We start from the raw sequence: 22,115 nt of genomic DNA, 5'->3' as shown, positions 1-22,115 counted from the left end.
AGGCTGCCTTAGAGATGCTAGAAAAAGTACCGATCTTTAGCAGAATTGTAAAAAATGAGGCTCTCCAGATTACAGATTGACACGACATGTCCGAGCAGATTTCTGCATAATAATAAATAACTTGAATGGAATTTTTTAGATTCGGGGAGCATTGCTGGTCAGCACTTTCCCACGTGTGTGAGACAGTATGGCCATTGTCTATGAGAAATATTTGAGAGGAAAGAATGACAGGAAACCTGGGATAGTAAAAACTCTCCTCCGAGCGTGAGGTGCTGAGGGACAAAGAAGCAAGAAGTTCTGCTTTTCTGCCAGTAACATGTGAGGCACTGTCTGCTGCTGGGACAGCAGGGGACTCGCCAGTCCCAGGGGTGTTGATGCAGATTGCTGAATGTGAGGGGGTTTCCCCACCCTTATTTGAAAAATATTTTATGTGCTAAAATTTTTCTTCAATTACACTCGGAGAATATGTGAATAAATCCCAGTAAGGATGCCGCTTTCAGTTCTGAAGAGATGTACACACAAAATGAGAAGGAATGGGTTTAATCCGAAAGCTCTTTCCCTCCCCTCATCACAGGCAGCTATCGTCAGACCAAATTAGAAAATTTGGAGAAATACATTGCTTAAGCAGGAAAAAGGGGGAATGGTCATAAAACCCAGCAGAATTGCTGCACACAGATTGTTATTTGGCCTTTAAATTGCAAATGGCTGGTTTTAAATAGCCATGGTGCAGATGGTTTCTGCTACAGGTTTATTGATTAAAATAGCTGCTTTACATCAGCTCTGGGTTCGTTTCTCTAGAGACTTTTGTCTTCATGAATAATGTACCCATTTGCTGAAATTTTGTTAGAATTCATCTGCGGGAGGCTGGCTGTATTTCTCAGGTTCCCAAGCCTCAGTTGACTAGGCTCAAAATTGTGACAGTCCCTGCCTTTCCCTCCTTAGAAATGAATATTCCCTCTTCCCCCCTTCCAGTGCTGAATAAATCTAGTGCTTGCACAGTGAAGAGTGCACTTGGAAACAGCTGCGCGTGTTTGGCTGGTGGGGGAAGGCTTGTATGATACTAAAGGCTGTCTTGGCTATACCGAGGGATTAGATTTTTGCCAGAAATTGATCTAAAGCCTATAAAAGTGAGTGGAAAAATTCCAGTGAGCTTTGGATCAGACCATTAACTCCGGAGGCACAGTGCTGGTTTAGGTGGGCATGTCTCATGCCTTCAGTATCATAAGTCTTCCAGTTTGCCGGAAGCCTCTAGTGAATGTATGATTAGGGGCTTTTTACATTATTATTCAGGCTTCTGTATGCATTTCTAAATATGTGTACCTCCTTTCCTGGGAGATCCCTGTGCATTTTGTGCTAAGCATGAAAGGTACTGCCTTGTCTGCGTAGGGAATGGTGGAACAGGCATTGCGCAGCTTCACCTTGCAGACTGAGGCTTGCAAGCGCTGTTATCATTTCTGAGTGGAGCCTGACACTCTGCAACAGGAGAACAACACTACTGCAGGACCTACAGCAAAAGGAGGGGTGCGAGCAGAATGGGAAGCAGAGGTGATAACATACTTCCCATTCTCTCCCCTTCTGATCCCCTTCCCTATCACTGTAGTAATATTTGTCTGCTCCTTAGCTACTCACTGCAGCAATAGCTCTTCATAAAGCATCTGTCAAACCAGGGCAGGAGAAAAGTCAGATTAATGCCTTTGGTAAAAATTCCCGAAATTGGGCTTCCCTTTCGCATTTATGCTTGGGAAAGAGCACTGTTGGTAGAAGAACTAATTTAATCTTAGGGTTCTGGAAATGTAGCCAGTCATAGACAATTTAGCCTGTCTTTACTCTCCTGGGGAGGTGGGGAGGTGATGGGCCTTTCTTTCTACAAGTTAATTTTACACTAAGATAAACCCAGAAAAAACTAACAATTGATAGAAAAAAAATAAGCTGTTCTGTTCTGAAATAGCAAAGAAAGGATATTATGGTGCCTGAACCTTTTCCTGAAGGTTTTAGGGGTTTGATTTGTTTTGTTTAACCAAATTAAAGTGTTTTGACTCAGGTGGAACCACAGACCTTGGCAGCATATTAACTCTTCTGAAGTAACTCAGATTTGTCTCTACTTCTTTTAAGTTATGGAGGTTGTGAGAATGATAACTTACTTCTTCATGACAGTCAAACACACAGCTAGAATCATACTAGGAGGGCAGCTGACAGACACTAGATAGATGGTTGTTGTGTGGGCGTTAGCAGCTGAGAATCCTCCCTTCTTAGGTCATCAGTCTGGTGACCAGTGCTGCCCCAGTGTTTCCCTCACACTTCTTGCAGACCTGAGAGAAAGATGTGTGGCCGGAAATATGAGCATTCACTGGATTTTTTTTGTCTGTCGGGAAAGCCCCCTGTGGCTGCGGAGTGAGTGTGTGTGGTTTAGAGCAGGTCATTAAATTTCCTTTCTTTCTTCCCTTAGAGCCTGTCATAACCCTGGGGTAGATCAGACAATGCATAAAATGCCCAACACAATTAGTGTGGTCTTTTCAGCAGCCTTGCTTTCTTGCATTGTAGTTTCAAGTACTTGAATGGTTTGGAAAACCTCCCCCCTGCTAAAATGTATGGCCTGAAATTGTAGGAGAATATTGAAAGTCCTCTCCACTCTTTGCCAAAATGTTTTATGTTTATTGTGGTTGAACCTTTGGTATCTCCAGTGGTGGAACCTCTCAACTGAGGCTTTCCTGTGGCTGAGGTATTCAAAACCTCTCTTTGTGGCTTTGCACCTATGTCAGAAATTTTGAGCTTATGCTGTTGTGTTTCCTCGTGAAAGCAGGAATTGGCTCTCCAACCCCTCTGTTAACGATGGGCGAAATGAGCCAACAATCTCAAGCTTTATTAGGGTGAGGCAGAGAGGTGCGTATGTACACAGCAAGATGCTGTGATTATATAAACTTTTTTTCCTCAGGATACCAGGCTACAGAGTTCCAAAAGATGCTTGATGAAGCCTTTCAAATGAAAACCCTGCTAGTAGCAACAGTAGTACCTGTTAGATTTCTTACTGTTCAGCCACTGCGTTCAAGGTATGAAGAAAAGCAACACAGGCACACAGCAGTAGTATTCTGAAAAATGCTTACTAATTTTGGGCGCATTAAATATACACAAACATATTTTCCATCCCTCACTTCAATGTTTTAATTGAGAAGGCGGAGGTATTATAATGGTGCCTCTCCTGTTGTTGATGCTTTAAGAAACTAATGACATCTGTTTTACCAGGCATAAAGAAGAGCCAAATTATAGCATAATCTGTACGGTTTACTTTATTGTTTCAAATAAAGATCTGAAAGGTGATGAAACTGTGCAATTAAGAAACAAAACATATGAATAAATTCTGTTGGTGCTGTGGGAAGTTGCAGTAGCAATAGGTGGAGAGTCAGGATACCTCAGCTAAGGTATCTGGCCTAACTGCTGCCTGTGAAAGTATTTTTAAGTACCTAAAATCTTGCACCTCTTTATATCACCCGTTCTGTACAGTTTAACCTTGTAGGAAACACTGTGTGTTAAGTTTTGACCTTCGGAAGGTCTTCTGCTGGGGCTTGTGGAGGAAGGCCTGTAACTAACTGGTCAAAGCAGTTGGGCAGAGTCCTGGCGATGCCTGCTAATCCTCCGAGTTACCTGCATTCCTACTGTATTTCCACAGAAATGGCTGAATTGCAAGGGCAGAGCTGGCCTGGCTGGCAGCAGAGCAGGCTACATGCCTGGGATGTTCAGCAGCAATCAGAGGGTTTAATGGGAGTAGAGGATTCATTAATTCTGATCCGTACAGACACATTGGCTTCTTGCACAGTCAGAATCTTAATTAGGCAATCACATTTTTTCCTTTCACAGTGACCATTGCTCCAGCTGTGCAGTAACTCTTTTGTCTCTTTCTTTACAAATCTCTCTTTTTTAAAACTAAAAATCTGCATACCTCATTAGGGAAGTTTCCTTCTTTTCTTTCCATCTTTCCTGTTTGCATCTACATATTTGCATATCTGCTTCTGATGTCCTATAATCCTTCAACCTTCATTTTCAGACCCCTGTTATGGAATGAGATCATGACTCCTTCCTCAGCTCCTTTATTCCTCTAAATCCAGGGTTTCTAACCCTTATTTTTCTCCCCTTCAACCCTCAGCCCCTGCTGACTCAGTTAAATATACATGTGCTCTTTTCCCCTTTGTTCCTTCTTTTCCCTTCACCCCTCTGTGGCTGCTTTTCTTATGTCAGCTTTGATCTGTTTGCTGGCAACACTAACATTTTTAAATCTTTAGTAATTTGTTATTTTTGTACATTGGTGCAAAATTAAATATGTCTTGGAAAGGAAGCCCGGGTTGTCCCATTCACTGCAGGAACAAACTCCTTGTTACTGGAGTGGGCAGGCTATATATGCAGTTGAAAATCTTTGCTGGGGAAGTGCCGAGGCAATGGTCCAATCTACTGTGTGCTGTCAGTCTGGTCTCAATAACTAAGGCACATCCCAGATTTGGCTGTACAGTTAGCCCCAGCTTGGTTTAGCAAAACTACTGCACCAAAGGGAAAAATGGAGGGCCAACGTTTTACACCTCTTTATGTTCCTGTGTTGTGAGTACTGACCAAAATGATGAGGAGTGTGATCCTGAGTGATGGGAGCTGTGATACAATTCTCTGGAATTCAGTAGGGCCCTTCTGTTCACCAGTGGGGGCACTGAGAGATCCCTCATGTTTTATAACCCCTCACTCTCTTGGAGTTATTATCAGAGGCTTAAGCCACTGGTTAGGGTATCCTGTAACTCTTGTGTTTTTTTTTTCCTGTTTATATTGCTTTTGTGAAGATGGCATGAACTGGTAATAATTATGACTAGTGTTTTACGCTCTCCACCACATTGACTCATAGTAAGAAAAAATGGCCACCTTAATGACTGCAAGTTGCTCTGGAGCTATAATTTTCTCAGCTACCCATAGCGGAGATGTTTCTTCCTGGCCCGCACTTCATTATGGTCCCTTCAACAGTCTATGAAGGAGCAGGACTTTCTCAACAGTAATGATGTCAGCTATTTCCAACAGTAACAGTAGTAGATAAGTTCTTCACCAAGTACCTGCAGAAACTCTTGGAATGAGTGCTTAACAGTGCAGCTACTATCTGCCTTATGGACATGACTCCATAGGGCCACCCTGGTCTGCAGAAGCTGCTCTCCATCCCTGCCCTTTTCTGCTCCTTTCTTGTCAGATGCCTTCCAGCACTCCCTTCTAAGTTAGCCCAAGGATAAAACTTTCCGATTCTTCCATGATCTATTCCCTACAATGATGTTGAACCTTATTTGTGCCCTTTCCATACCAAAGATTGACTGGACTTTGTTGTTTTATTCCAGGTCACCGGTCTCTTCAGAAGATCAAGGTAAGATGTGTTTTATAGATACTAACAGCATATTAAAAGTGAGACTGAAGACTATCTGTAAGCTGTGTTTTAACACAGTTGTGGTGGAGAAAAATTGCTTTATGAAAATGAAACTTTGTTGTTGCTCAGACTTTGTTCACCCCCAGACATCAAGTGCTTGTTCATTTAGTTGGGGCTGGCAGAAGTTAAGCCTGTATTGAGTTACTTGTGAAATGAATCTTGCTCAAGAAAACTGAACTATTGAAAGCGTTTGCAATTTATTCACACAACTCCATAGAGCTTCATCTATGAAAAATTATGTTTGGGTTTAGAGGACGATATATAATTTTCATGAACGTGACCTGATCTCTTCCGATGCTTATAGGACAGCACCTTTGTAGCAAAGGAGAGTGGATTGTGTTTAAAGGCTTGAACCCAGGTTATCTTGGGTTAACACTAAAAACATTTTAGTAGCATGATGTGGAATTTAGTGCCAGTAGGAGCTTCTACATATAAAAATCTCATGGCTTGACTAGCAAGAGTTGCAGGTTATGGTGATATACTTTCTGTGAAGGACACTGAAGTATCTGATCTTTCCCTATGGAGTAAAGAGGGAGTTTGCAGTAACTAGGTGGTTAATAACTATGACCAATTTAGGTGCTTAGAGCTAGGTGGTATAAATATCCCTCTAGAGTACATTAAAGTATAGTTGCATCGGTATGAAATCCAGAGATATACTGCAGACGAGGCAGTAATTGCACTGGCACAGTTTCACAGGGAATGGAAAAAAAAAAAGGGGGCAGGGGGTGGGGAGTTGCACATTGTAACTGAGAGGGGAAGGTTCATCATGTAGCTCTGAATCTGGAGTATTATTTTGGACGACAAAAGAAAAAAATATCTATTTTCTTCTGGCATTCAATTTGTATGTAGTTACACAATCAGCAAAATTTCTGAACAACACAATAAGTATTATTCAAGAAAGGTCCGGATAGGGAATAGTAAGGACTGTTGCAAATGGAGAAGTAAGGAGGTCTGAGCCTGGAAGTATGTCACTGAAGCATGTTTGCTTGGAGTGTGCAGTGATGAGTTAGGTATCAACCTACATCGTCCTTGACTCCAGCCAAGATCTTTTTAGTCCAGTATAGTGGCTGTCAAACATACTGTCATTAATAAATTCGCTTCCATCTCCTTGACATGTCATTTCTTAGTAAAGAGAGTTATAAAGAAATCCATAAAAATGGACAAACATGTCAGACCAAAGATATATCTAGCCCATCTGGTCCATTCCTAGTGTCCGATAGCAGTGGATCCCCTGACAATTAAGAGCATGAGAATTACAGACTATACTGTTTGAATTTCTTGGTGTACCCTATCAACTGCCCGTGATTTACGGCTCATTGACTTTGTGAACTACGGGTAGTTTTCTTGTTTAATAGTTCATCTGCTTTTTACCATGACCACAGCTTCTTAATGATATAAAGTACTGGAGACTTGTGAGAATTTTGTAATATACCCCATTTCTCCAAGCCTCAGAAGAAATTTGAATACGTTATGGTCTAATACACTGTCTCAAGACCCAGACTCAAACTGCTTGTTGTTGTGTAAACTTGTTAGTGATAGACTACTCTTGCTTTTTCATTTTCCTTGCATTTATTCTATTGCTCCATTTTTATCTATTAATATAGCAACAGACAGTGTTAATGTATTTCCTTGTATAGCTTTAAACTTTAGTATTTCCTGCTGTCTTAATGCTTTCTTTCTTTCTACTATTTTTAAACTGTTCTAGTTTTTCACAAAATCTTCCTGTTTGCCATCTACCATCTGCTGCCAGAGTCTGGCTTTCCAGGTTTGATAAACATCTCTGAACAGCTTCTTCCTTCCCTTTCTTCCCCTTCTCCCATAAGGAACCTGCTTTGAAATATAGCGTGAAAGGCGTGTGTTCCATTGACCAATTAGTGACATGATAGTGCTAGTTATTAGAAATTTTGTGGGGGGTATCTAACTAGATTTGTCATCCATGTAAATATGTAGGAGCTTCTTTCAAACACAAAAAATGTCACATGCCCCAGCGACTTTTCTGAAAGACAAGTCCAATACCTGGATTTCCTCTCTCCCCACCATGCTGCATACAGACTGTGGTAAATGACCACAGTACTAGAAGGAAAATGTGACAAAAGGGCTGTAGCCCAAGCTCTTTTGAGCCTAGGTGCTTCTCAGTCCACTTTATGCATGTGTGAAAGCATCTCAAATTAGTCTTGGGTCTGATATCTCTTCCCTAAACAAAAAAGAGCGGGTCCAGGAGAGAGCTGAAAACTTATCTCTGAATTGCCTGTCTTTTATAGTGTTTATGCAGACCTCTCCTCATATATTTTTCTTGGAGTAAGTATCCAGGAGCCAGTTTTCAGGCCATTATTTTCATTAATAATCAGTACTCAACTGTGTGCCTATTCAAGATGTTGAACATTCACATGTAGTTTTATAAGGCAATAATGCTTTGGTGTCCACAATGGGGCAAGATCCAACTGCAGAATAACCCGTCCTCACAGGCATCACTCCATGTCCTGTGTTTCAGCTGCTCTGCCCTATTTTGGGGCACATTTCTAGTGCTGATTTTCTGATGATGCGATATGTTGGCCATTACTGAAAAGAAGCACTTTCTCTGTTGCGTTGGATCTTTTGTTTTAACTTTCCATTTGGTTCCTGATCTTCGTTTTGTCTGCTTTAATCTTCAGTCATCATTTTTATTTCTGCTGTTTCTCTTAGTTTTTTTTCTTTCCATCGTCCTTGTCTGTCTTTTCAAATGCCTCTTTCCCCTTGACCATGAGGTTGCATTCTGCATAGATTCTTGCGTTGTGCTCCTTGCTTTGGTTTCTGAATTTCCTGCTTCTCCTCCTGTGTGGACTGCCTGCTTCAAGCATTAGTTGCTAACAGTGGCTGTAGCATCCATAGTGTAGTAACAGAGCTGTTACCAGAATTAGAATCTAATGTGAGTGGCACTTCCATTAATCCCTGACAGGACATTGCATTATGCTGTCTTGAAGAGAGGGTGAGGATAAAGCACCATCTGTCTGGGACTGGGCATCTCTTGAACAATTGTAAGAGTTTACAATGCTCCTTGGTGTGGGCACGTGTTAAGGCACCTTTATCAGTTACAAAACAGATCCATTTCAAGTGGCACAGAAAGGGAAACGGTACTGCTAGAAAACGCCAAACTTCAAAAGGAAAAAAACCCAGACCTCTTAAAAATTTTAGAGGGTTTGCTTCTTTGTTCTTGGTACAGGTAGTTAGGAAATAACTAAAGAGTGATACTCATCTTTTTTTTTCTTTTCTTTTCTTTTTTTTTTTTTTTTTTTTTTTTTTTTAATTAAAAAACCCTACATCAAACAAACCACAAAAAGAGTAGACAAAACCCCTGGCCCCCAGACTCCCTAACTGACTGACAATATGGAACAAGCTAAGTAAATACCAAAATATAGTAGTTTAGACAGGGGATTAGGGTGATGGCTGTGAAGAATGAAATGGAAGGGCTACCTGTTCGGTCATGTCAGCTTTGGTGGAGTTACTTGCCCTGCAGTTTTGGAGGATAGGGGTGTTTCTTTGGGTGTTCGGACTAGCTGAGAGTCAACAAAAGGCAAGTGACAGGGACACAGAAGACCTGGTAGATGTCATGAGGAAGGGGTCGGGCAGATCTCCTGTTAATGAATGGGATCATCTGCTGTATTTTCACTCTATAAAAATCCCGGTTTTATGCTCAGGATGTCTGAGGCTGTTGGATGTTATTGAAAGAAAACATATCCATTGTTTCTAGACGAGGTATGGTATTGTGAGGGAAATGCAGACTTCTAATGCATTGCCTGGCCAGTACGCAGTCATTCCCAGATTATCGTTGAGTGAATGGTTGAGGTTTACCAAACCCTTCCTTCATCCAGCACCTTTCAGTACTGCACTGCACACTGTATGTATGCTGGATCGTGCCCTGTTCATTCTTAGTCACAGCTGGCCTGCAGAAATCTGTCTATGAATTTTCCAATTCTAATGCATTGAATAACATTCTTATATTTTCCATTACCTTTGGTCTAGCTTCATCGGGGTTAGCTTTATCATTCCTTGGTTACCCTGTGTAACTGAGTTGGCTGTTCATCATCACCTGAGCAACTGAGGGAGATTCTCTTAAAGAGAGTACAGAGTTTCACTCCCATTATAGTTTTCTGAAAAAAATACCAGCAAACTCTTGAGTGGTGTGTGGACATTGGCATGTTATTTATCTAATGGCAGCTTGGAGCTGATGCAGCTCAATACTTGTTTGCCTAACTTCAAACAGAGGAACCTTGCATTTGATAGAACTACTCAAAGTGTTAAGTGGCTATGCTAATGCATCTCAAGTAGCAGTCAACCCTAGTACTTAGTCCTTATGCATCTGAGTTGCATTCTGATCTGGAGACAAGAGATTCCAAATATTTATTTCTGTGGTCTCTTGCTCTTCTTGTTTCTTTATAAACCCATGAAACTGGGCTTTTTGCCTTGTTTGCTTCTAGCAGACATGTTTTTTTTCCTGCATCAGCATAATCTCTAGCAAGCTTTCCTGTGATAAAACTCAGTTGTTGTTTGTTTTCTTTTTTTCCTGCAATGGATTCCAAATGCATGAGGGAATAGGGGATAACTGGGAAATTAAAACAAGAGCCAAATAAGTTCAAAAGAGAAATTTTGAAGACAGCTTGTTATTACAACATCATAATAAGATACAAAGGGTGAAGATGAAGGATGATACTTCTCCTTGGAAAGATGAATGGCGACACTCAAAGATCTTTCAGATTCTGGCAGATTGTGGTTCCATGATGATACTTAGACTCATCCAGTCCGGATATCTTATCCTTAGGAGGGATTTGTGCAGAGGCAAGAGCGCATTAGAAGTGAAGTGGGTTTAAATCATGACTTTCAAATTAGGCACTATTAGAAGAATTTACCACAGGGATTGCTTGGCCCAGATTCAGACTGGAAGCTTGGGATGGGAGGTGTAATTCCATCTCTAGATGTCCCTCTGGATAGAGAGAGCTGCTGTATGAATAAGGAAGGGAGTGATCAAGGGTGTGCATGGAAGGCAGTGGCAGCTCCATCCCATACAGCAAAATGCTTTGCTGTGCAGTATCTGCTTCTGCCTAGGAGGCAGAATGTCCTGTACATTATGGTGTTTACTCCAGTGCTGCCTGCTCCGTTAAAGAGAGGAGGTCTGAACCCGTGAAAGGAGGAGGATGACTGTAGGAGCCCCAGAAAATAACACAAGAGCTGAGAACACTTCCTGGGACCTCCAGTACCTCGGATTTCCTGTTGTCCCTGGCAGCCTGTGGGAATGTGTACTTCACTCTCTCAACCTTCTTTCTTCTTTCTGGAGCCACTGCCCACTAGTCTTGCTGGCCATAGTCTTCAAAGGGATGTTCTCCTCAAGAGCTTTTTAAGCATCCTGCCATCCTGAATAAAAGGACAAGCAGGGTAATACAGATGAACCCAAACATCTCAGTGCGGGTAGAATTTAAAGGGGAAAAAAACCAAAAAAAACAAAAAACAAAAACAGCCATCTCTGTTTTGTACACCAGATTCCTTCAAAAGAGAGAGTGATGGTTTCACACAGATCCAGCTGAGAAGCTGTATTCTTCAGGGTGATGTTGCAGCCGTTTACTTAGCAACAAATTGAGATGTCTTGGAATGTTTTCTCCAAACAAATGAAAGACAGTACAGGGGGGCGGGGCTCCTGACTGCAGGTATTTATTTTGATTAATTAGCCACTTTGGGAAGAAAGCCCTCCTGGATAGTGTTTTAAAAATTATGTCTGTGGCCAGCTGAGCCAACGGTGACTTGGAGTTCTGCTCTGAGTTTGTTAATTTACTTCTCAGCTCAGCAGAGGCTGGTATAGAAGCAGACCCATGGTAGCAAGAGAAAGCATTCTGCCAAAGCACTTCTCTAGGGCTGAGGGAGGTACTCTCTGCCCAAAACCTTTAAGAGTGCCTACACCCCACCTCTTGCCACGTCTAAGCTGGCTGAGTGGTCAGTAGGCATCTGGGACGGAGAAGTCCGGCAGATGTGGGCATCTGAATGAGTAATAGAGTAAAACTGGGAAACGTTTCTTTCCAGATGGCCACTGCCATTATCCCTTTCCCCTCAGGAGGAAGTAGGAGTAAGGAATGTATTGTCTGAATCAGGGCACCTATTTTCAAGCAGAAGCCCTGGGTAACCTTGCAACCTACTTCGCTCCTGTTTTTTGTTTCCGATGGAGGCTGCTCATGGTCAGGTAAGAGTGGCAGCTTGTTAATATAAATGCTTGAATTGACTTTCAGATTATGTAGTCCTACTGTGAAGCCCTAGCTCGAGGAGGTCCTTGAGGGAGGGTTACTTAGATATTGTCAGACAAAGGCACTGCAGCCAGCCTTGTAGTGGCAAAAGCTTGAAGGGAGTGTGTTGGGAGTGCCTGTGATAGTAGTGGCCCACCATGTCAGAGAAGAGGGGAGGAACAGTGTGGCCCACAACGTTCCTTTTTTCTTGCTATCCTTTTATTTTTAAACAAAAAAATAAATCATTGCTTAATTATTTTACCTAGAATTCTCTTCCTGCCAAAGTAACGCCACTCTATTGATAAAGTGGCTGCATTAGTCAGCCAAAGTCTTCCTTGCCCTGTGTTCTCGCTTGATCAGAGACATTTTCCTCCACCACATTACTCCTGAAAATGACATTAATTGTTCCTGTCTTGGCTTAAAATTTTATTTTATGGTGGAAGTGAAAAGGAAACAAAAAAAAAAGTGACAATGTCTGCCAGATGGTACTTAGTTTATCTGCAACTGTTCTTTGGGTTTTTGGACCATTTACAAAGGAAGTCCTTTTTCTTTACAGTCATCCCTTCCTTTTGTCAAACTGACTTAAACGGTCTTGCAGGAAAATTTTGGCATGAGGGTCTGAATACTTCCACTCCTAACCATCAACTGCACTCTCAGCTCAGCACCAGTGCCACATAAACAATTCAGGGTGGACTCTAAAGTACCTTTAAACTAATCTTGACAGTGCAAATGGGGCCTTAAAGACAGCTTGAGTGTAATTTACATCTGCTTGAAAGCCTCTTTATCCTTCCAGAGTTGTATGAAGGGACTTCTGTGTAAGCGAGAATTCTTTCTTTCCCTCCAGCAAGCCTGTGTGGTTGTTTTTCCTTTCTTTTTTTTTTTTTTTTTTTTTTTTTTTTTCTGCTCTCTAAACGGTGGTTTGATGCTGTGTGTTGTTTGAATCTAAAATTCTTAAAAGGAAAAGGTTTGCAATGCATATTTATAACCACCTGAGTGTGATGATTTTTTTGCGTGTTAAAATTTTTTTGTCTTATTCCCAAGTTAGGCAAACGCGGTCAAAACTGTGTCAGTTCTCACCTTCGAATCTGCATGGGATGTGATGCTTTTATAACTTAAGGGCAACCTACAAATGTTTAGAAGGGTTTTCTACCTCTTTGTGCAATCCTAGAAATAGATGTTATTGAGGCATGATTTATTCAGAGGGCCAGCATGCTTCAAAAGTGTTTCTCAAACCACAGGAGAATGTGTGCTTATGCACACGTTTTCCTGTACAGATGGATTAGCTCGAGATGCTGTGTGAAGGCCTTCATAATATTCCCCTTGCTGAACAGTCATCAGATGTCTGTGTCTGGCTGCTGTTCAGCTGATGTGCTTTTGAGATTTTGGTTGCAGCACTGTTGGTTTTCTTGGTCTCTTGGGAGCATTTTGAGCTCTCAGGCTCTTTATTTGGTTTTCTTTTACGGAAGGAGTGTCTCACAGCACTGCTGTCATGAGCTACCTAGACTGGTGCCATTCCTCCTGGATTCCCTAAGAAGCCTAAGCTTTTCCCAAAGCTGAAATCTTGCATGGAAAGCTTGTTTACCACCTGTTTCTTTAGGACAGTGGGTAGTGGCAGCAGATACATTTTGAAAAAAAAAAAAATTAAAAATCAATGAGCCTTGGCATTCACCAGCCCAAGAGATACTATGTTCTAGGCAGGAAGCCTCTAAGCTGCATGTATTTTTGCTGTCATATGTCCATCATTGTTCTCATGCAGAGTTTAGGCTGAGGCAGAACTCTGGCAAGTCCAGGAACCTTTCCCCATTTCCATTCCAGACAGCTGCTTCACATGTAAACCACCAGCATCTTCTTTCTCATGTCTTGATGTCAGATTAGAACGAGAAGTTGCTGACTTACAGAGCCAGAATTTCTAAAATGGCTAGTGAGATATTTTGTTCTCTTTTTAAGCTATAATTGCGTTTGTAAGTTGATGTCTCTTCGGGCTTACAGACAATCAAGTTCTCCATCAAAATGCCCCTTGTTTAGTTATAATGCAGCCTCTTTCTTGAATACTGAAATGTGAGACTGATTCTTCTGGTCTGTTAGCCACCTTTTTGCTGGAGATGTTCAATTTTGATTGCTCAGCACCAAAGTTTAAAAATTGTGCAAAAATATTCTTCTCTTTAGTGCAAGAATATTTTTTCTTTTATTATATGGCAGCTTTAGTTCAAGGTGGAGATAAAAATGAGCATAAAAAGAAAACAAGATGGAGTTTAACACCTGTCACAGACCCAAGAGTCTTACCATCAAACAGCACTACTAAGGTTTATGATCAGGCAGATTCCACCATCAGTACATGGAGGGTATTTACAGAGTATTTTCATGAAAATGGACTTTTTTTTTCCTGAACACAGCTTTTCCTGTGCATAGCTGTAAGGAAATTTGGTGTCACCAAATGTTTGTGTCCTTATCTTAGCATAAGTTGTGCACTGTTATAATAACATACTCCAAAGAGGGTGAGTGTCCCTTATAGGGGCTTGGTGCAGCTTTTTTAGCCTGACCACTTAGCCTATATTTAGGGACCTTTGCCCCATTCTCTCCGGAGGATAATTCGATTGTAAGAGTCAGAGGGCTGTCTGATGTAAAGTCCTTTTTCAGTGAACACAGAAGTGACTTTCTTGTGCAGGAGTTCAAGCAAGTCTGCATAGTGGACATTTTGCTGCTTTTATTTTTGCTAGCCTTTTGTCTCTCTTATACCGACATAAAGTTTTAACCATTTATTTATACTTTTTTTTTTTTTTTTTTGCCAGCATCTAGGAGATTCCTCAACCCACAAGGCTTAACTTCTGTTTACTTTTTTCATGGTCTTCAGTAGTTACTTCCAGTACATGCAAGTGCATAAAATACATGAAGAAACATTTAATTGCTCTTTCCACTCACCTTAGCTTCAAAGAGAAATGTTTAAGCATCATCAGCTTTGGTGAGATTTGAAATTGTCTGTAAATCAAAGACCTCTGATCTCAGTCATTCCAACAAAGCATTATTAGTTTTGTAATTTAATTTCTCCATTATGTAAGCAGTTTGACGTATGTCTTTTAAAGTTGTTTTTGTTTTTTTGTTTTCGTTTTTTTTTTTTTTTTTTCCCTCTAACTTTAAAAACAGATTCAATATTGGGAAGAGGCAAAGTGTTTGTAAAAGCTCAAATTCAGATATTTGCACCCTTTCTTCACCAGGGATCCCTACAACTTTTCTGTGGGACTGCCAGACCCTTCAGAAATGTCAAGTGTATTCACTGATCAGTATCTTAGATGCTTGCTTTTCATAGTCAACTTGGAAGGGAAGCAGCCCACGAACCAATTCGCTGTAGTGCCCTCCACCCCTTTCATCCGCAGGCCAAGGTCGAAGATCATGGCTAGAGTAGAAAAAAGTCAGTTCTGTATATTTCTGGGTGTTATATTACTGTCAGTTCTTCCTATTAGATTTGATCTTTACTAGATTGTACAAAGCTATTACAAGCAAATTGTTGTTTACAGAGAAAATGCTGTATTTCTGAATGATAATCTATATGGACTTCACACTCACTTGAGAGCGTAGCTTTTTGAGTGACTGAAATAGAAGTTATTATTGATTTGTATAAAACTAGTGGGAAACTAAGAATGAGGGCTTGTTTTCTTATCATTTCTGTAATGCTGATCCTTAACAGCTCAGAAGACTCCAGCTGTGTAAAAGCACTCTTCTAGTCAGGGTCAGCTTTTAACGTCTCAATGTGTAAACCAGTAATTATTTCAAATTTCTGACTCTGTGAATTTCACAAAATCTACAACAGCAGTAAAGAGCTGGAAATGTTCTGGAGGCTAATGACAGGCCAAGTGAAGTGTCATAACTCTCAGGAAATTTGATGATGTCACCTTTTGCTGCAGTTTCTTCTTCATTATCAGCTCAGCAAGGTTCGAACGAGGCAGTATTTCATGAGGTGTTCCTTAAGAGTTCCCCTGAGCAAATCTAAAAGGAGATGGTGGTGGACGCTGAGGCTCAAATTCTGGGGGCCCCACATCAAATCTCTAATGTCTAATATTTCTTTATTAGCTGCCTCTAACCAGTAAGGAACATCCAGCACTGGAATATGAATGGCATAGCAATTCCAAGTGCTGAATCAGTGCGTTAGCTGTGTCTTGGAAAGGGCTGGACAGTTGCAGGCACTGCCTGATAAAAGAGGTTTCTACAAAGTCCCGATCACTTCAGATCATCAGCTGTCTTACTGCGTCTTTTGAAAGAGCTAAAGATTTTATGAGCCCTAATTCTGTTGGAGTTATGGTAGTTGAATTCTGACATAATTTCCCATGTGCTTAAACGTTGTCATACACTGATCAGATGCATTGTTAGACTGGTATTTTTTAACCTACGGTAAGATGTATTATTGTAAATAATACTTTGCTCTCACACCACATTTCATTCACAGATCTCAAATTGGCTGCGTTTTAATCACGGATGTGACAACTCCTTTGTGTGGTACTTAGAGTTTAAAACAGAGTTTTAAATAATCCTGCTACCTCCCGTGACAGTTCTTAGACCCTCACTAAAGAATTGCCTGGAGATGGTGAAAGCTTCAAAATAGCCATACATTTTGATCAGCATTTACTGTGGCTTAGTTTGTACAGCAGTAGTGGGTGCAATTATGGTGTGCAAAGGGTCAGATCAGGTGTGCGATCTGACCAGTAAAATCTGGAAAATATTTATGGTTTATGAATAATTTTTGCTCATGTAAAAAGACACATTATTCCTGTACCACTGACAGTGGCAGAGTGCAGAACTCTACTGTTCTTTGAGATTCCTTCCAAAGAAAGCCAGCTCCTCTCACTGACTCACTAGTTATTTAACTAACTTACTATATATCTTCCGTGTAAGCCTATTTTAAACAAATAACCTTGTGATCCTGAGGTGTTACCTACAAGGGTTTATAAGAACTTTTTCTCCATGGCCTTTCTGAAACCAGCAGAATTTTGGCATGGTATCTTGGTGCTGCACCCTGCTTATGTCCTTGGTGTTACGCTGATCAGCAGCTTTGGAATCAGGAGGGAATTTTCCTTCAGGGCAAATGAGAAGGGGTAGTTGTTGGTTGAGGCTTTTTTTACTTGTGATGCTTCTGAGAATTTTCATTGCTTCTGCAGTGAGTGAGACGGCGACAACGACTTCTGTCCCTCCCCTGCTGTTTTCTTTTGACGTGTTGCAGTTGTGGGTCTGTCTTTGCTAGCCTTTGCACTTCTGAAGCGTTCTCATCCTGCACATGCATGCTGTACGAAGAGCTCCCAACATTTCCGAGACCATGAGCATTGCCTGGTCCCAGGAACATCACACCTTGGAAAGCCTTAAAAGGAGGATCCCCCCCATTTTGTCCTTGTTTGGTTGTCCTCCTCACAGGTGATCAGACATGTCTCCTGGCACCATGTCACCCCGCAGGATCCTTAATTTAGCTCTTAATTTAGGTACTGCAAGGTGGAGGTCATTTTCCCTAGGACTTCTGTAGTCGGTGGAGGGAGATGCACAACAGTAACTACCGCAGGGATGGCAGGTTGCTTTCTACGGAGGGTTATTTTCTCTTCAGACCATCCAGGCAGCCCCCGTGAGACCTCCTAGGCATCCTGCAGCTTCTGCAGCTACTCTGTTACCCGTTTCCCGATTTTTAACGACTGATTTTGCAGCTCGGTTTCAATGCTGCTGACTTCACGTGCAGAACCAGAGAGCAATTGTTGATTTAATAGGTTAATTTTATGGCTGGGAAATGAAAAGGTTTATTGTAATTCAGAGACATTAGCATATATTTTTAGAATGTGTAATAAAAACAGCCGTTTCCAATAGAAACAGTGGGCACTAACACAGAAATATCATGAGTGACACATGCCATGGGAAAGGTACTGATTTTGGCATGCATGGAGGTACTAGTAGGTGTTTTTCCTGTGTCTCAAGCTGCACTAGCCTGCAGCATTACAAGAATTGAATTAGCAGCCTTTTTAACATGGCTTTTTTTAATATTAGTGCATTATCCACTTGTAGCTGTTCAATATTTAATTTATAAGTAAAGTGTGTGATTTGGGGTTGGTGGTTGTTTTTTTTTTTTTTTTTTTTTTTTTTTGGTTTTGGGTGGTTTATTTGTTGTCTTTGTTGTGGGTTCTTTTTATTATTATTTGTGTTTATTTTTTTAAAAAAAAATAGGTTTCTTTCATAAGTTGGCCCACAGGGGCGGTTAGAACCTTGTTTCAAAATTCACCCCGCGGAAACTAAAAGTTGCCTGTCTCTAGCAGCCGTTACATACACGGTCTGCATTTCTGGCTGCCCATATCCTAGCAGGTGACTGCTTCTGTCGAGTTCCATCACCCTGGGCAGTGACTGACACTTTTGCTGGCGGTTTCAGCAGGGATGGAGCAGGGGCTGTCCGCAGGGGTGTCCCCACAGACAGGGTTGAGCTTTGCTGCGACGGCAGCAGACGGAGTGCTTCCTCATTAGATGGGCAGAGCACTTCAGTCTCCCGTCTTGTCAAGCTGTCACCTTTCATCAGCAATAAATCTGCTTGCTAAATAAATGAAAAAAGGTAATAAAACATTTTTATTAGTCATGACAAATGCTTGTCTTAGGAGAAGTTGAGAAAATAATGACTTGATTTAAATATTTATTAAAGCAAGTAATTTTTCAGGCACCTTTAAGACCTGAAGTTATTTTATGATATGATAAAACAATTGCATAATTCATGTTATATATTACACCAGCGTTGCTCAGAAGAAATAAAACCATTCTCACTTTAATGTTTTTGATTTTAAGCTAGCCTGGCATTGCATGTTAACATTATTTTTGTCCGATTTCTCAGTCTGCTCTCTCTTGTCATTGCCATCTGCTTGCTTGTTTTACCACCTCTTTACCAATCATGTGGTTTTTGCCATCTTCACCCTCCTCCTCAATATGCCCAGCAGTCCCATTTGGGTTTATGGGGTTAGTGTGCTAAACAATATTCATATGTCTATGTAAATGCGTTCTCTATTCTAAAGAACCTTTCTCCATTTGTAGTTCAATAGCTTCTAAGTCTTCCAGCACCCTGTCTTACAGCACTGAACTATTTTACTGTCGTCTAATCTGCTTGTTATGCCAGCTGGTTTTGTTGATCTGTAGTGTATTCATTTATGCAATAGGTTCTACTCTAGCAAAGCACTTAATTTTAAGTGTGCAGGTAGACTTGGTGAAAAGAATGTGATTAGCTCAAAGCTAAGCACCTGCCTGAATGGTTTGCTGGATTAGAGGCTTAGGAAAGAGAGGAAAAAATTGGTCTAATTATGTTGAATGTGTTTTAGGGCTGCTTTGTCCTATAATAGCCTTATCAACAGACCAACCTCTGGTTACAGATACTCAATGTAGAAGATTTCTCATGGCTTGCCAGGCTTTTATTTTCACTTCAGAGTTTTCTAGATCTTTCTCCTGACTTTTCTGAACTATAATCTTAATCATGGTTTGCATAAGAAAATGTATCTCTGCCCTGGAAACATATCTCCACCCTGAAGCAACTTCAGGGAAGCCATGTCTTAAAATACTGTATGTAGAAGGTAATGAAAAGCTGGTGTCTCCAGTTCATTGGATTTTCACGTGTGTAAGGACAGCAAAATATTTATACAAGTCTAGACTACAATAGCCCACAGAATAAATGTGGCAGTGTGACCAGATCAGTGAAAAGGGAGGAAAATGATGAAATGAATGACAGAAGGGCTAAATTCTGCTCTGCTATTAATGTGGGTTGAGCCAATATTAGAATTATTGGGAGGAAAAATAAGGTCATAAACTACTGAAAATGAAATCTGAAGAAAAGATGTACATGAAATTTTCCAGTTCTAGCTCTTACCTGCCAGTGCTTGTCTTTTTCCATTCCTCAAATCTGTGAGCCCTCACTCCCACGGGTGCCAAGGGGATTCGCAGGACTTAAACTCATGGTCACTGTAAAACTGCCCTAAATTCATTGTTACAAGAATTGCTGCTACTGCTTTCCCAAGTCAGAACTTAGCTGGACTGAGTTTTTGCTTTTCCCACTGTTGTGTGGCCAGGGCATGACGCATTGCTGAGACCAGAAAGCCAGACACAACCCCAGGTATTTTCAAAGACAGGGACATTTGTTGAGTTGTCTTTGCACTCCCTCCTTCTTCTGCAGTGTTTGGCGTGGATGTGTTGCTTCTGAAGCCATAACAAGCTCCTCAATGGAATCCATGCTGTGCAGTTTCCTGTGTGTTATTTTTCAGAGGCAAGGCTATACTATAGTTTTCTTTCCCCCTTGTTCCTCCCCATGTGAGCTTTTGGCATCTTTATCAAGGGTGGCACTTGAGCGAATGCTTAGCTTGATTGCGCTGCCTAGACTCGAAGATAGAAATGGGATTAGGCACTCTTGAAAAAGTATGAACCGAGGCAGATGTTTGATGCTTTCTAAGATGCAAACCAAGTAAGTGCTTTCCCAGAAATATTATTCATAATTGGTTTTTACCATATACATCATAGCAGGGTGAGGGAGGAAAAAAGGAGGAAATAGCTGTGTAGCAGTAGATCTGTAACTTCTCGTGCTTATGGTTACTGGCCACCACTCTGTTTTTAGCTGAATGTAGCCTATATATAGGGCAATACAAAGTCCCAGGCTTTTGTCTTCCTTCTTCATTTTAATGGGCATGGGGCAGACAGCAGCGGGCAGTGAGCAGCTCCTGGCTCTGTGCACAGCTCTGTCCTGACTTGCTGTGAGCCTTTGTTCACTTTGACTCGCTTTGTCTCTCTTTCCTTCTGTGTCTATTTAAATTACAGAGGCTAAAAAGGTGAGGGCTGGCTCCTGCTCTGGGTTTGGCTCTGCTCCCCAAACCCGGGGGACTTGCTGCCCAATGGTCTGTCAAAATGTTTTGGTAATACAAATAACGATTAAGAAATTTCTATATTGCCACCTAATCATCTGCAGCTGGAGACTCTCAATGCATTTGAGACTGACTGACCACTCCGCCGTCAGTATGAATAATGTCTGAGAGGTCTGAGGACGCTTTCAAATGTGTTTGACATTGACATCTTCAGTGACAGCTCAGGTGCCAGAGGCTTGGGCCCACGCTGTGGCCCCTGGGAAAGGTCCCTGAAGTGTCTCAAGGCAAAAATTCAGATAGAACCATGCAGTTCCAGAGCAGCATTGGAAACTCTGGCTTGATGTCCCTACAGCTTTTGTGCAACATGGGCAGTCTTCCGTCTACCTGCCAGTGCAGGATTTGCATTGGTTTTGATAGTGTATGAGAATACAAGTGGATTGAGGCATTGGTCTTAACTTCCACATACTGTGAGCTATGTTTTCAGCTGTGAGGCTGTATGCACGATGCTTTCTGCCTAACTTTATTTTTCTGTTTGTCTTTTGCAGCACTTTTACAGGCAGTCATAGCTGGTGATCTGCTGAAAGTAAGTACAGAGCACTGAGTGTATGCTTTTTCACAGCTTTTTGTAGGTCTGATATACTGTAAATTTTATCACACCTCTGCTCAAAACATAAATAGACTGCTGTAGGGACTGCTGGCAAGTGCCATTTTACAGCCCTTCCAGGAAACCCTGAATATTAGGGGAACACATCAGTCAGGTGAGATGTGAAATTTGAGTGAATAGGATCTGGTGTTAGACGGCACCTTTCAGCCCAGGATTCATAGTGTACTGCATAGAGCAGTGTGTCAGTTACTAACAGGAAAATTACTATACTGGCAAATGCAACACTGAACAGCAGGGGAGTTCGGACACAGCCTTACACAGTAAAGGATATTTTATGGCAGTGAGGTTGGTGGCCAAGTCCCTAGAGTTGCTGGAGGCTTCTTAACTCCTACCTAGGCAACCACCAGACCAGGTAGAATAAACCTCAGCTTGTTGTTTTATCATCTGATGGATTTCTCAAAACATGTAGTATCTTGGTGTTATTGGGAAGATAAGGCATGCAAAAATATTTTGTGCCCAAAGCCTGAACTTCCATGTCTGACAGTTATTCAGGCTGCGTTTTTCAGTAGCTAAGTCAGGATTCGAAAACATGCCCTCGAATTTGGATGAGGACTGTGATTAATGATTGTAATTTTATCTGCGAGAAGCCAGCTTGGAGCCATTTGTAAAAATGACAGTACTGTTAGGCCAACTCTTTGCCTGCAGGTGCCCCTTCGATACCTCCGCCCCTGCGCTTGTGGCTGTAGCATCTAGGGAGCAGTCATAGAAATATTGTCCCGTTTCTGCTTCTGGAAAACTTTTTGCCTGAGTTGGCTTTGACAGGGAAACTTCCTGCCCTTCTTCACATGGACTGCACCACAAATGATGGCCCACTGTCACAATCCTCGGCCTCTTTCCTGCAGTGATCTGCACTGCAAACCGCAGACCCCCCACACCGTGTGTGTGTGGCGTGTCCCTGACTTTGCAGCATTTTTGAGACAGGGCTCATTGCT

The 22,115-nt window shown here is 41.5% G+C and overlaps 1 protein-coding gene across 4 annotated transcripts in view; it reads left to right on the top strand.

Annotated features, from left to right (window-relative positions):
• Positions 1–22,115, top strand: part of DGKI (diacylglycerol kinase iota) — a 217,958-nt gene that overhangs the window by 180,448 nt on the left and 15,395 nt on the right. For all 4 annotated transcript variants that reach the window (XM_042795524.1, XM_042795525.1, XM_042795523.1 and 1 more), the window contains 2 exons: positions 5,352–5,377; positions 21,065–21,102. In XM_042795524.1, the coding sequence (XP_042651458.1) occupies positions 5,352–5,377; positions 21,065–21,102 (64 nt within the window). The remainder of the gene's footprint in view (positions 1–5,351; positions 5,378–21,064; positions 21,103–22,115) is intronic.

Source organism: Tyto alba, unplaced genomic scaffold (assembly GCF_018691265.1).
Source record: "Tyto alba isolate M040663 unplaced genomic scaffold, T.alba_DEE_v4.0 Super-Scaffold_21, whole genome shotgun sequence".
NCBI classification, from domain to species: domain Eukaryota; kingdom Metazoa; phylum Chordata; class Aves; order Strigiformes; family Tytonidae; genus Tyto; species Tyto alba.
This window is presented reverse-complemented; position numbering and strand designations above follow the sequence as displayed.